This window comes from Chenopodium quinoa, unplaced genomic scaffold (genome assembly GCF_001683475.1).
Source record: "Chenopodium quinoa cultivar QQ74 unplaced genomic scaffold, ASM168347v1, whole genome shotgun sequence".
Taxonomy (NCBI): domain Eukaryota; kingdom Viridiplantae; phylum Streptophyta; class Magnoliopsida; order Caryophyllales; family Amaranthaceae; genus Chenopodium; species Chenopodium quinoa.
Window position 1 is genome coordinate 4,965,001 of NW_018742523.1, and position 14,588 is coordinate 4,979,588.

The following is a 14,588-nucleotide window of genomic DNA, read 5'->3' on the forward strand; positions in this document are numbered from 1 at the left end:
AACAAGCTGAAAATTAATTTAAAACCCCTACTTTTATTCCCAATTAATGGGTAATTAAAAATCCTTTCAAGAAAACATAATTCTAACCTTTATATAAAAAATTCCAGCTTTATAAAAACATGTAAAATTGTTGTAATTATATTTAAAAACACCTATTCCAATAATTTAAATCACCCACAATCAATTTCATCAATATACATTAATTTAGAAACCTAGGATTTTCAATTTGGGGCTTTTTAATTCATAAACCAAATCTGAAAATTATATACATAATACTTATAATCAAACATCATAAAAATTATCACACAACCCAAAAACAATAATTAAATCAAAGCTAGAATAACTTTAAAAAAAAACAAAGAAGATTTTTTTTATATATATAAAACACACGAACACACAAGGGGGAAAGGGAGGGTGGATGGCGCCACCTCCCACGGCTACTGCTGCTGCCAGCCCTATGTTGGCGGCGGCGGCCGGCTGTGGTGGTGGTGGTGGTAGCCGGCCACCGTGTTGTGTGTGGTGGTAAAAAATAAAAAAAAAAAAGGGAGGGGGAAACTAAAGGAGAGAGAAAATAAGAGGAGAGAGAGAAGGTTTACCTTTGGGTATTTTTCACCTTGGGAAAGATCTAACTTGCTCATAAGATGGGTATTTATACCCCTCTCTAAAACCCTACTAAGCTTAAATTCCCTTTCTACCATTAATAATCCCTTCTCCTATTCAAACTAGTCCTTTTACTTTCCTTAAATACCATTGACTTTAATTTCCTTCTATAAAATAATATGCCCCAAAGTTTCTAAATAATTAAATAAATAAAAATGGACCTTAATTAAACTAATTCTTTTTAAATTAATTAAATACCATTAATAATTCATTTCAAATTATTTAAATACTTCATAAAATAATGATTTAAATTAAAATACGTATAAAAATACGGGGTATTACATGTGGTGGCGGCCGGCCACCTAATGTGTGCATGTGGTGTGTCAAATAAAAGGGGAGGGGGAAAAATTAAGGGAGAGAAAATGAGAGGAGAGAGAGAGATTTTGCCTTTGGGTATTCTCCACACTGGCCAAGGTTTAACTTGCTCATAAGATGGGTATTTATACCCTCTCTCAAAATCCTCCTAGCTTAAATTTTCACTTTTACCCTTAATGATTCTTTCTCGTAATCAAACTAGTCATTTGGCTTTCTTTATATACCATTGACTTTAAATTTCCTTTTATAAAATAATATGCCCCAAAGTTTCATAATAATAAAATAAATTATTTCCAAAATAAATAAATATATAAAAATGGACCTTTAATTAAAAATAAACCGTTTTTAAATTAATAAAATACCATAAATAATTCATTTCGAATTATTTAAATACTTTATAAATACTTTAAATACTTTATAAATACTTTATAAATAATAATTAAAATATGTATAAAAATACGGGGTATTACAGTCTACTCCCCTTAAAAGAAACGAAAATCAATTTTTCCTCACTTTGTATAATATTGTTGTACTCTTTTGACATACTTTTACCTTTAATGTCTCCTTGAAATCAAAATTACTCGAAATAATCGTTGAAAATGTGCAAAAAGCACAAAAATGACTGAAAGTATAGGGAAAAAGCGCGAAATTCTACCGCATTCAACCCCCCTTAAAGAAAACGAGTTACGTCCCTGTAACTCAACATACCTTAAACAACTCTGGGTATTTCTTTTTCATTTCATCCTCAGCTTCCCAAGTTGCTTCCTCATATTATTGGTTAGACCATAGTACTTTAACAATGTTAACTTCCTTGTTGCGTGCACTACACACTTTATTGTCAAGGATTCTCAAAGGTCTTTCCTCATAAGTTAAGCTTTGTAACTCAATTGTTTCAGGTTATAACACATGTGACTTATCAGGTATTTACCTTTTTAATTGAGAGACATGAAATACATCATGTGTCTATTTTCTGTAAGCTACCTTGCCTATTTTCTGTAATATTTCATATGGACCAATATACTTTGGGCTAAGCTTTCTTTTCTTCCCAAATCTCATGACACCTTTCATTGGTGACACTTTCAACAACACTTGTCACTAACCTCAAACTCTTCCTCCATATGCTTCAAATCTGCATAACTCTTTTGACGATCTTGTGCTGCTTGAATCTTAGCTTGAATCTCTTTTACCTGTTTAACTGTATCCTCGATCATTTGAGGCCCTAAGATCATTATTTCACTTATGGCGTTCCAACATACAGGACTGCGACCCTTCCTTCCATATAATGCCTCAAATGGAGCCATGCCAATACTTGCATGGTAACTATTGTTATAAGAAAATTCAATTAAGTCCAAGCTATCTTCCCATTCCCCTTGGAAGTCTATGACACAAGCTCTCAACATATCTTCCAGGGTTTGAATAGTTCTCTCAGTTTGTCCATCAGTGGCAGGGTGAAATGTCGTACTCATCTTTAGTGTTGTACCAAAGTTTTCCTAAACACTCTTCCAGAACTTTGAGAGAAACCTAGATTCTTTATCAGACACAATATCCTTTGGAACTCCATGTAACCTCACCACATTTTTGATGTAAGCTTTTGCAAGTTACTCCATCTTCCAGGTCTCCTTTATTGGTATGAACACCGCAGATTTAGTCAGTCTTTCCACCACGACCCAAATGGTATCATTCCCACTCTTTGACTTTGGGAGGCAAGTCACAAAGTCCATTAAAATACAATCCCACTTCCATCCAAGAATTTCCAATGATTGCACGGTTCCTTGCGGTCTCTTGTGCTCTATCTTCACCTTTTGACATGTTAAACACTTTGCTACCAATTCCGCCACTTCATTCCTCATTCTAGGCCATCAATACATCTTTTTCAAGTTCTTATATAGCTTGTCCCCTCCTGGGTGTACTGAGTATAGTGTATTGTGACCTTCTTCCATTAATTTTCTCTTTATTTCCTCGCATTTTTGTGGTACACACATCGACCCTTGTACCTTAGACTCCCATCTTCATGAATTTTGAAATCAGTAGTCTTTCCTTCCTTTATTTTCTCACGAATCCTATCCAACTTAACATCTCCTACTTGGTTTTCTCTTATCTCATCAAATATTATTGGTTGAACGCTTAGATTCACAAGTATACCTGCTGGCACTCCCCGTTCTACCACTTCCAAGTTCATTTTCCTCATTTCCCTACATAACTCATCAGCCACTATCAAAGTGTTCAGTCCATGACTAGTCTTACGACTTAGAGCGTCCACAACCACACTTGCCTTCCCTTCATGGTATTGTATGTCCAAGTCCACTAGGCGAAAATTGCTAATCAGCACCGGTTTAAAACCCCCATTTTGCATCGGTTTTGAACCGATTCTGATTTGAGGGATACCATATCCCAAGACTTTTTCGCACCGGTTCAAAACCGGTGCGAAAAGTCCCCAAAAATATTTTTTAAAAAAACTTTTACCACCGGTTCTTCCTGTGAACCGGTGCGAAAAGTGGCCAAAAAAATTTAAAAAAAAACTTTTAGCACCTGTTCTTGTTGTGAACCGGTGCGAAAAGTGGCCAAAAAAAATTAAAAAAAAACTTTTAGCACCGGTTCTTGTTGTCAACCGGTGCGAAAAATGGCCCAAAAAAATTAAAAAAACTTTTAGCACCGGTTCTGTTTCAAAACTGGTGCCAAAAGTGCCCCAAAAAAAAATAATAATTATTTTTTTGCATTTTTTCACTTAGATTGTACCAAAAACTTATATATAATCATAATATACATAAAACACATATTTTCTTCAATAACTTCTAATATTACACTTTAAAAAACTTAAAAAAAACTTTAGCACACTGTAATTTTAGAATGTACAACTTACCGACAGCATCCATGCCTGCCAATTTCGGCATAAATTGCCTTATGTGATCTTATGCTGCCTTATCAGCTTTGAGTGCCTCACACTCGAAGGAGACTATGATTTTGTTTGGTTCTGTTCAACTTCATTAGTGATATCTTTCCCCCAACTGTCTACAAAGCAAGTATAAAAAAGAAATACTTGTTAGTAGTTACCTATAGACTTAGAGCATGCAAACTAAGCTGTAGAGGAAAAGAAAGCATTATTTCTCCAGTTTGATTCAATGAAATTTGTGTCATACATCTGATGGAGCTTTATCATCATCACATGAAAAATCAAGCTCAGAATGCATATTGAAGCAATGAGGGCAGCATATACCACAAAGTCAATAAAAATAGAGTACCTTCCTAACCACCATTAAAGAGCACTACATCTTTGATAAATAGAATAAAAACTAAACAATAGGCAAAAGTTACACACCTTAAAAAGGAATTTGACCAAAATAAATAAATTAAAGTCCACTCATGTTCCTACCAAAATGAAAAAACACGTCATTAAGGTAGTTTTGGAACGTATACCCATGTACATATTCAGCATTCTTAAACCTTGCAGCATCATGTCCTTTGCATTCCACAACCATAGTCGCTTTTTTTTTAGTCTGTCATGTAGTATGTCATCAAACAATAATGAGAGTGAAATACAACTACAAGGTGAGAAACAGAGAAAGTGATATGAAATAGAGAGAATATTTTGGAAATTATTACAGCGAAATCAACAATATTGAGCTTGATCAAATGATAGTCATCACCTCTACTGCACTCTCTTTCACATGCAAGTTCTGACCAAATCAGATACACGATCAACGTCAAGAGGTATAAGGACAGCTCAAATTTATAAAACTGTACAAGATAACAGAAAATAGGGTAAAAGATAGAATAAAACATGACAAGGCACCACAAACAACATCCACAATTTATAAGAATCTTACTGCACATAATTAGTTGGTTAAAACCTTTAATTATTCCATAATACAGCATTGACATATTCACAAATAAGTAAAAGAAGCAGGATATACAGATCAAATGTTCTTATATCTGATACCTCCAATTTGTGTAGAGGCCGAGGAAAGCTCCATATCCGAGTGCATTTGTATTTGCAGGTGGTATGGCACAGACAGCCTACTTTTGTATGAGTCACGTATAAGAAATTTTGTATGAAACAAATAAAAGACAAAGATGAAGTGCAAAAATTAACCTTCTCTCTTTTCCTAGGGTACGGAGATGTAACAAGGCACTTTGAAGTGCCCCTGCTGTAAACCCCACTAAGCTAAATTGTACAACCTTGCATAAAAAAGACAGAACTCTTTTATGCAAATCAAATTCTCTATAACGATAACTTGCTTCAAATATGTTGTTTGGGAGCTTCTGCAGTCTATTCTGTAGATTAGAGCTGAAGGTATTGACATATAAGCAGTAAGGAGCGAGTGACCAAACAATTACTAAACTGCACAATGCTACTGTGAGTACATTTATAAGTGCTAAATCCCATTCCTCCTGCATTCTGTTACAAACAAAAAAAAAACTTTGGTCGGGCAGTTGTTTGATGATTGACAATGTAAACAATGAGATTGTTACATTAGAGGAAATGGAACTTATTGAAGAGTCAATCACTATTGTTTCTAAAAGCAGTAAGACATTAAGCTCATACCTGCCCTTCCGGTTTTTCAGTTCTGACTGAACAGAACAAGCAATAGTGACAAACTGCTCAAACAGAAGCTTATGCAAAAACGAGGGGTCTGCCATTATCCTGTTGGAGCATATCAAGGATTTAAGGTCATATATTATGCTCAGTTCATTCCATTAACACTCATTGTATGAAAGACATGTCAGTAAATCGTATAGTATGGTCATGTAATCTGTAATAAGAATTCAAGTGATTTAATGACAGCATTGATCTGCTATTACGACACTAGATGAGTAGAAGCCAAGCTTATGATTGCAAATACACCGATTAAAGATGTTAAGTTTTAGTTTATACCTCCCAAGGAATTCCCTTGACATGTCCTTATGAAGCCCTCGATGTAGTGCTCTAGTGAAGGATGGCCTCGCCTCATTCATTAGGTATTTCACCAATTGAGCTGAACTTATTGCACCCTGAATTCAATGAAAATTCAAGTTTATGACCTAAGATTGATCATAAAATAAAAAATGCTCGAAAATCTAGCTTTTGTACCAGTTCACATGCTTGACGTATTCCTGCAGGTAACTCAAGCAATGTCTTCTGCCACTCACTAATACCGCATCAATGAAAACTCTATCAAACAGTTGAAATTTCACAGAAAACACTTATTTGCTATTGGCTCGTTCCTTATTTACACGGAGTATAACATATTGAGATTATCATCTGACATCATAAACACAAAATAAACTAAGACAAATTAAATCAGATCAATCACAACTCGTAAACTGCCTTACCAAGGCTCATCTTGATTTTCGCCTCAATGCTGCAGTTGTGCATATCAATAAGAGCTACTGGCACACTGCTATTGCATTCCTCACTGTCAAATGTTACAAAATAGTCTCATGTTATTACCTTAGGGGATTTAATCACAGAGTTTCATCATTAAGCACATATTGAACCAATGAAGGTTATTTAAATAAGAGAGAAGTAGAGAACACATGATAATATAAAGATTAATGACTATTTACATAATCTATTGAGAACATTTGTGCAACGGATCAGGGAATACAGCCTTACCGTTTCACTTACTCACGCAAAAAGGGCCCACGCAATATCACAGCCCACAATGCAAACATCACAGCCCACAATGCAGTGTAGTTGGAGGAAAAGAATGATGAAAGATCAAAATGAAGGAATAGGAAAGTGACAGCTGCAGACAAGACAAAACGGGAAAAAGACGAGCAGCAACCAAGCCTCCACTACCTTCACTACCTTGGCAATCCATGTATATAAGGAAATTGTAGTAGGAATACTAGGGTGTCCAGAAATTAAGTTGTATAAGTGTGGTGAGCTTATTCACTGAAAAGAGATTGATTGCCTGAAGCAACTTTTGTAAACATCGTATCTTCCATTTTAATCAATCATACAATCTAAATATTCCTACTATATTATTATCACATTGCTATAAATTTACAATCTTCCTGCTTGAGTATTTTACTCGTGTCTATATTGGTTGCTGTTGCGTGAGTATTGAAGTGTAGCTGCCATGAGGCTGTAGAAGGTACGGGCTGTAACATTCTGTTACAAACCAATACATTGGCTACTACTGTCAATGAAAGGAAACTCATCTTCTAATTTATTTCTTACAAGCTCCATACAAACTTTAAAATTAGAACATAAACCCCCTTTAACAGAAACCATTCTATACAAACTACGAGATATATTAGCCAAATAACAATGAACAATTCTACTTTATGTTCCTTCAAACCCAGGCATACACATTACCTAATTCCTTGCCCCCGAAAGGAACATTTAAACATGAATGTGGTACATTTTGCCTAAATTGACAATACTCAGTAGTGACTAGAATACACATATCCAATCTCATACTAGCCAATTAGGTAACACTGTTCCATACTTTTCCATGTATCTATGCACATAGCCACCCACGCATCAACATCAACTCCTATTGTTGATAAGAATATATTGCAATGACATCTACTGCTATTTTTAGAGACCAACCCACACTAATATCACTTATTCCCACTAAAGCATGACGTATACGATACACCCCTAAAGTTGCAGCTTAACAATGATAAGTATTACAATCCAAAAGTAGTACCATTTTTATCAGATTAATCCAACTCAAACAATTCAATTCAATTCCATCCAACTCAAACAGTTCAATTCAATCCAAGCACAACAACAATACCAAGACCAATTCAAACAACAATTCGAACAACAACAATCCAACAACAACAACAATCCAACAACACCTCAAAACCAATTCGAACAAGTAAACAACAGCCCAACACCAATTCAAATAACAACAAGTAAACAACATCCCCACCAGTACACCAATTCAAACAAGTAAACAACATCCGAACACCAATTCTTACAACAACAAGTAAACAATACCCTAACAATAACAACTCGAACATCAACTCCCAAAACTGATTTCATCCTAATTTCATTGAATTACCACTAAAAAACTGATTTCATCCAATCTCAATTACATAAAATTACATATAAATAAAATTTAAATTCAAACTAAAAATTTACTCATTTGATTTGAATTCAAATATCCCTAAAATCTAACATATTAACTTCGATAATACAACAATGAAACCCCAAAATCTAAAATAAATTCAAGTATCTAATTAAAATTCAAAAACCCTAAAATAAAAAAAAAATTAATTAAACAATTCCCCACCCAGCCCGACAGCCACTCCCCAGCCCAGCCCCGACAGCCACCCCCTCCCCCTGCACCACCACCGAAACCACCCTCCTTCCAGAGCCACATGAGCGCAATAGACCCCCGCCCCAGCCCCACCAACAAAACCGCCCAAACCTTGAATTCCCCAACCCGAAACCACCCTAAACTCCTATCCCTTTCCCCACCCGAAACCCCCACCCCTTTCCCTGACCCGAAACCGCCGTAGACTCGAAACCCCTACCCCTGAAACCATTCCCCCACCCCTAGAATCTCGGCAAGACACAGGCTAAAGGCTGCAGCTTCAATAGAGAACTACGGTAGCAACTCAGTGCACAACAAGTTTATGCGGTAGTAAACTAACCCTAGTTTACAAGAACTAACCCTAAATTCGAAAATCAAATCAATGACAAACCCTAGATTGCGAAAACTGAAATCGATAATCTAAAAAGGACGAAAACAAAATCTTACCTCGAAGCTGCTTCGATGGAGGTGAGAAAGCTCGAATCTGCTTCAATGGAGAATTAACAGTACGCTTAGTGGAGGAGTGATATGGACAAAGCTCAGAATGCGCTTCAATGGAGAACTACGAGCACGCATAATGGAGGAGAGATATGGAGAAAGGTGGAACTTCAGAAGTGGTCGAAGACACGAAGCTAAGAGAAGGGCGAAAACGAGAGTGAGAGAAAACTGAAAATGAAAAGCAGGGGGAAAGAAAGAAAGAAGAAGAAGCAGAAGCAGAGTAACGTATACCCCGATTTTTTTTTTATTTCGCACCGGTTCAAAGTGGTGCTATAACACTATTTCGCACCGGTTTGGTTTGAACCGGTGCGAAATCCCTTTCTCCCTTTTTTTCTCTTTTTTAATTCGCACCGGTTTAATAGGAACCGGTGCGAAAAGTCTTTTTCTCAATCCCGCCCATTTCTTTTACCACCGGTTTTCAAGAACCGGTGCGAAAAGTGCGGTGCATATTTTATTTTTTCTACTAGTGGTCGTAGTTCGTTACAAATTCCAACCATCTTCTTTGGCGTGAGTTTAGATCTCTTTGGGTGAAAATGTACTTCAAACTTTTATGGTCTGTATAAATCCTACATTTCACTCCATACAAGTAATGTCTCCAAATTTTTAATGCGAAAATGATTGCAACTAATTCCAAGTCATGAGTAAGGTAGTTTATTTCATAAGGTTTCAATTGTCTTGATGTATATGCAATCACCTTCCCATTTTGCATAATCACACATCCTAGACCATTCTTGGATGCATCACTATATACATCATAGACTCCACTATCATCTGGTAGTGTAAGCATTGGTGCTGAAATCAATTTTTGTTTCAAGAGTTGGAAAGCTTCCTCACTCTTGTCATCCCACTCAAACTTCTTAACCTTCTTCATTCGAGAGGTCATAGACTTAGCAATCTTAGAAAATTCCTTCGCAAAACGCCTATAATACCCTGCTAAACCTAAGAAACTCCTAATTCCAGACATCGTCTTTGGCGTAGGCCATCCTTTCACTGTCTCAATCTTTGCTGGATCTACTTCTACCCCATCCTTGGACACAAAGTGACCAAGAAATGTACTTTCTCCAACCAAAACTCACACTTGGAAAACTTCGCATAAAGCTTGTTCTCCCTTAAAGTTTGTAGAATTTCCCTCAAATGTTCCACATATTACTCCTTACTCTTTGGATAAACCAGTATATCATCTATGAACACCACGACAAACTTGTCCATAAATGTATGGAACACGCTATTCATCAAGTCCATAAAGATTGCTAGAGCATTCGTCAATCCAAATGGAATTACTGTGAACTCATAATGTCCATACCTTGTTCTAAATGAAGTCTTGGGAATATCTTCGTCTGCGATCCTCAACTGATGGTATCCAGATCTTAAATCAATCTTGGAAAACACAGAAGCGCTCCTCAATTGGTCAAATAGGTTATCAATCCTTAGTAATGAGTACTTGTTCTTTATGGTGACCTTATTCAACTCCCTCTAGTTAATACATAACCTTATACTCCCATCCTTTTTCATAACAAACAACATTGTACTGGAGCTCCCAATAGTGAAGCACTTGGTCTAATGTATCCCTTTTCTAGTAAGTCTTGCAACTGCTCCTTTAACTCACTCATTTTTGCAGGTGCCATTCGATATGGAGCTGTAATAATCTGTATTTTTGAAACGTATTTTCTAATTAATTAATTAATTAATTAGTATTTTCTTAAAAGGTATTTTTTACTATATGAATTTCGGAGCCAAAATGATATTTGAATTTTGGCGCCAAAAACATTTTAAAACTCAATTGTTATTTGGATTTTTGGATAAGATTTATTATCCATTTATTTTATTTTAAAAATCGGATTATTTATATATATTTCGGATATTTTTATTAAGTAAAATTATATTTTCTTATTTAATTTAAAGGGCCGAATTTCCCTAATTAATTATCTAGGATTTTCAGATTTTCTAAGTGTAGAAAATCTAATTTTCTTAGTTAAATTAATTAGTGAACAATTGGTATTTTTCTAATTAATTATTTTATACAAAATATATTATTTACACAATCATTTTTATTCCTTAAAAACTAGCAAAATAATTGCCTAAATATTTAAAGGGAGGTCTGAAAATATGATCTTAGGAAAGCCCAAATTTTCGGCCACCATATTGTATTTTGAGCAAAATTATTTTGGTAATTTTTGTATTTTAATTATCTTCCTCAACTCTATTATTTTCCTTAATTTTAATTTTCCATCTCCTAAATATTTGATCATCTTATTTCCCTACCTTAAATCATTCTTGATTATTCCCCACGCAAAGACATTTACCATTTAATATTTCATGACTACATACTTACCTTATTTCTTAATTACTTAATCACCATAACCTAGGCTTTCCATCATTCTTAAGCTCTCTTCTCTAAGTAATATTCTTAAACCAATTTACCATAATTCTTCCTACATTCTTCTACCATAATTCTTGCATGAGCTAGCCTATAAATACCCCCTCATACCTCTCATATTCTTCACACCAAAAAAACTCAATTCTCTTCTTCTCTCTTACTCTTCTTTTCCCTAAACCTTTTCATACTTTTCTTTCTACTCTTTTCATACATAATCAGCCCGTGTATCTTTGGAGCCAATTTTCGGGCACTTCTGGTCAATTTTGGGGTTTTTCTATTTCATAGAAAATTGTTCCTATCAAACAATCCTTGAGGTTAGGCTCAAGAATCACCCAATTCGAAGTTATATTGAATGAGTTATGGCCTCTGCAAGTTCTGCCTATTCTTTCCAACGCAAATCTAATTCTCTTTAATCCTATTCCTTTATTTTCTTCATGGTTTGTTTTCTAAAATATAAATACTTTTTTCAAAGCTATACTTTTATATTAAAGTATTATTTTTAAAGAGTTTTATAGTCCATGCACATTAGATTGGGTTTATGTCTAAAGATGTTGTGATAATCTTATGGTTATGTTAATTGCAAGGTGTATTCGTGATTGAACTTTGAAAGTGCGAAGTGTTGATTGATATTCAAAATCAAGGTACGTTTAGGTAGCTAGATACTTCGAAAGTGATTGGTTTGAATAGCATGTTGTATATGATTTTATTGGTGATTGAATTAAATTGATTTGTATTATGATTTATGAAATAAAGTATGGTTGGAGGAATTGATTTTAATATTTGTTTTAATAAATGTATTTTTGAAGGATTGATTTTATTATCATGTTTTGAATGGTTTGAAACTATTTATTATGTTTAAATGAATTTGGTTTTAAAAAGTATGTTGGATTGTTTTAAAGTGTTTTTTAAAAAGGTTTTTCAAAGGAAGAGTTATTGATTTTGAAAAGTTATTTATATGAGATTTAATTCTCAAGTATTTATTAAAAGTTGATTTTGAAAGCATGTTGAATTAAATAAAAAGTATTTTTGAGTTAACCTATTATAAAGGTTGATTTTATTCAAAGAGGAGTTTCATGAGAATTATTGAATTATTTATAAAAGCTTTATAAGCATGATTATTATATTAATCCCACTATGCGGATTCAATAAAGACTATGGACTTTGTATGACCTAGTCTTTCTTCAAGAATAGCCTTGAAGTAGTAGGAGACTAGCTTGGGGGATGTGCACACTTAGAGAGGAAATTGAGTTTTTGTTAATAATTATTATTATTGAGTTATTGAGTTATTGGAATTATTTTGAGAATATTTGAGAATTGGTTTTCAAAAGAGGAATTGGTTTTCAAAGGAGGAATTGGTTTGATAAATCGTTTCATCGAATTATTGAATTATTGGAATTGATTTGAAATCATGAGTTTTGGAATTCATTGGATTAATTATTGGAATTGGTTTTAAAAGCATGTTTGTAAATAAATTGAATTTACTTATCTTTCACTTATCGTACTTAGCATATTTTGCTAATCCATATTTCCTATTTGTTTTGGTTCGCCCTGTTTACCTTAATTATAAGAGTGTTGACTATTTTCAGGTGGAGTCAAGAATTAAGCATATGGGAGTCCCGGGAATGTTCTTCACCTAAATTAGGAATGTTGGTCTTTGTTTATTTATGAGTACTCATGACGATGGTTTCTATTTATAGTTATTATTAATAAAGAAAGAGTTTGAATTTCTGCTGCAAAGTATTGGTTTTGGTTAGCAGTTTGAGTAGCCTTGCTTAATCACGCGACAGTAATACGCCTAAGTCTATCTCTACGGTATAATAATACATATTATACTAGTATTTCCGTAGAGGGAGATTTGGGGATGTTACAAGAGCCTTGGAAATTGGTGTTGTTCCTGGGACCAACTCTATTATGAAATCAATTGCCCTCTTAGGTGGTATTCCTAGAATTTCGTCTGGGAATACGTCCAGTAACTCATTCACCACTTCTATGTCCTCAGGCTTAGATGCTTCTTCATTTTCTAAATTCCTCACACTACAAAAGTATACTGGATGTCCCTTCTTAATATACCTTTCCAACTTCATCATAGATATGATCCTTGGACACTTTGTTTTACCTTGCTTCTAATATGTTACCAACTCACCCTTAGCTGTAATTATCTGTACTTTCTGCGATCGACAATAAATCTGTGCACTATACTTGCTCAACCAATCCATTCCCAAAATGACATCAAAGTCACTTAATCCAAACTCGATGAGGTCAAACAAAAACACTTTCCCCTTGATCTCTAATAACACTTTCTTAAAGGTTTTGGTACACTGTACTACCCCTCCCGTAGGAATTACTATAGGTACCTTGGCTATTATTTCCCTGGTTAGAGTTCTTATCTCCTCCATTAAAGTTTCGTCCACCTTGGCGATTGTTACCCTGAAAATTATTGTTGTTGTGGAAGTTGTTGTTGTTGTTGTTATGGTGGTCCTTGAAATTGTTCTGATTACCTTGCGGGTTTCCAGAGTTTTGGCCCACCTCCTTTCTCTTTCCTTTTCCTTCCACCTCATCTAATTCTTTCTTTTTCTTCAACTCCAACACATAAAGGTGTGCAGACCTCCCATACTCTTCATCCAAGGTTTTGAACACTTATCCACTCAACTTTAGCTGTAAATCAGTGGTCAATCCACTCTCAAACTTTCTAGCCTTTGCTTTTTCTGTAGCAACAAACTCCTTGGCAAATCGTGATAACTCAATAAACTTAGTATAGTACTCATTGATTGACATATATCCCATTGCTAAGTTAGAAAATTCCTCAGCTTTTTGTTTCTGTAGAAAACTGGGGTAAAACTTGTCTCTAACCTTCTCCTGAAACATAGTCCATTTGAACCCAGGTAATGCCTTAATGGTAGCCTCATTTTGTTGCCACCAAAGGTCAGCTTCACCCCTAAGGTAATAGGTAGCACAGCCTACTTTAGAATTTTCTGGGCACTCAACTCCCCCAAACAGTTTCTCAAATTCCCTTAACCAGTTTTCCAGCACCGTTGGATCAGGTTCGCCTTGATAGGTTGGTGGCTTGCTTTGCGCCACCTTCTTAAACAACTCTCCATGAGCATCTCCATTGTTGGTCGAGTTTCTTGCTAATTGCTGGGCGACTGCTGCCAACTGCCTCACAACCTCACTCAGCTCATTCCCTTCATTACTATTCCCACTTCCTCGTGCCATCTTTCTTTGCCTGAATTAAAACAAGGGGTTTTTATTAATCATGGTCATGGTTAGCTCTCAAATTATACACCCATCTAACTAACTCATACCTCTTATACACACACATTTAATTTTAAGCTAACAAATTGAGATTGCAACATTACAATTCCCAAACTTTGTAGCTTGATCAACCAAATTTTGATTGCTAACCAACCATACATTTAATAAAGCATCACAATAATAAATAAAAATAATTCCCATGATTCCTAGAGTTTAGAAATGAATTATTGGAA

The 14,588-nt window shown here is 34.9% G+C and overlaps 1 protein-coding gene across 1 annotated transcript; it reads right to left on the reverse strand.

The window, feature by feature from the left end:
- Positions 1-13,740: 13,740 nt before the first annotated feature.
- LOC110719914 lies at positions 13,741-14,316 on the reverse strand. Its single transcript, XM_021898896.1, has one exon. It carries the CDS (start codon positions 14,314-14,316, stop codon positions 13,741-13,743), a length of 576 nt encoding a protein of 191 aa, XP_021754588.1.
- Positions 14,317-14,588: the final 272 nt, after the last annotated feature.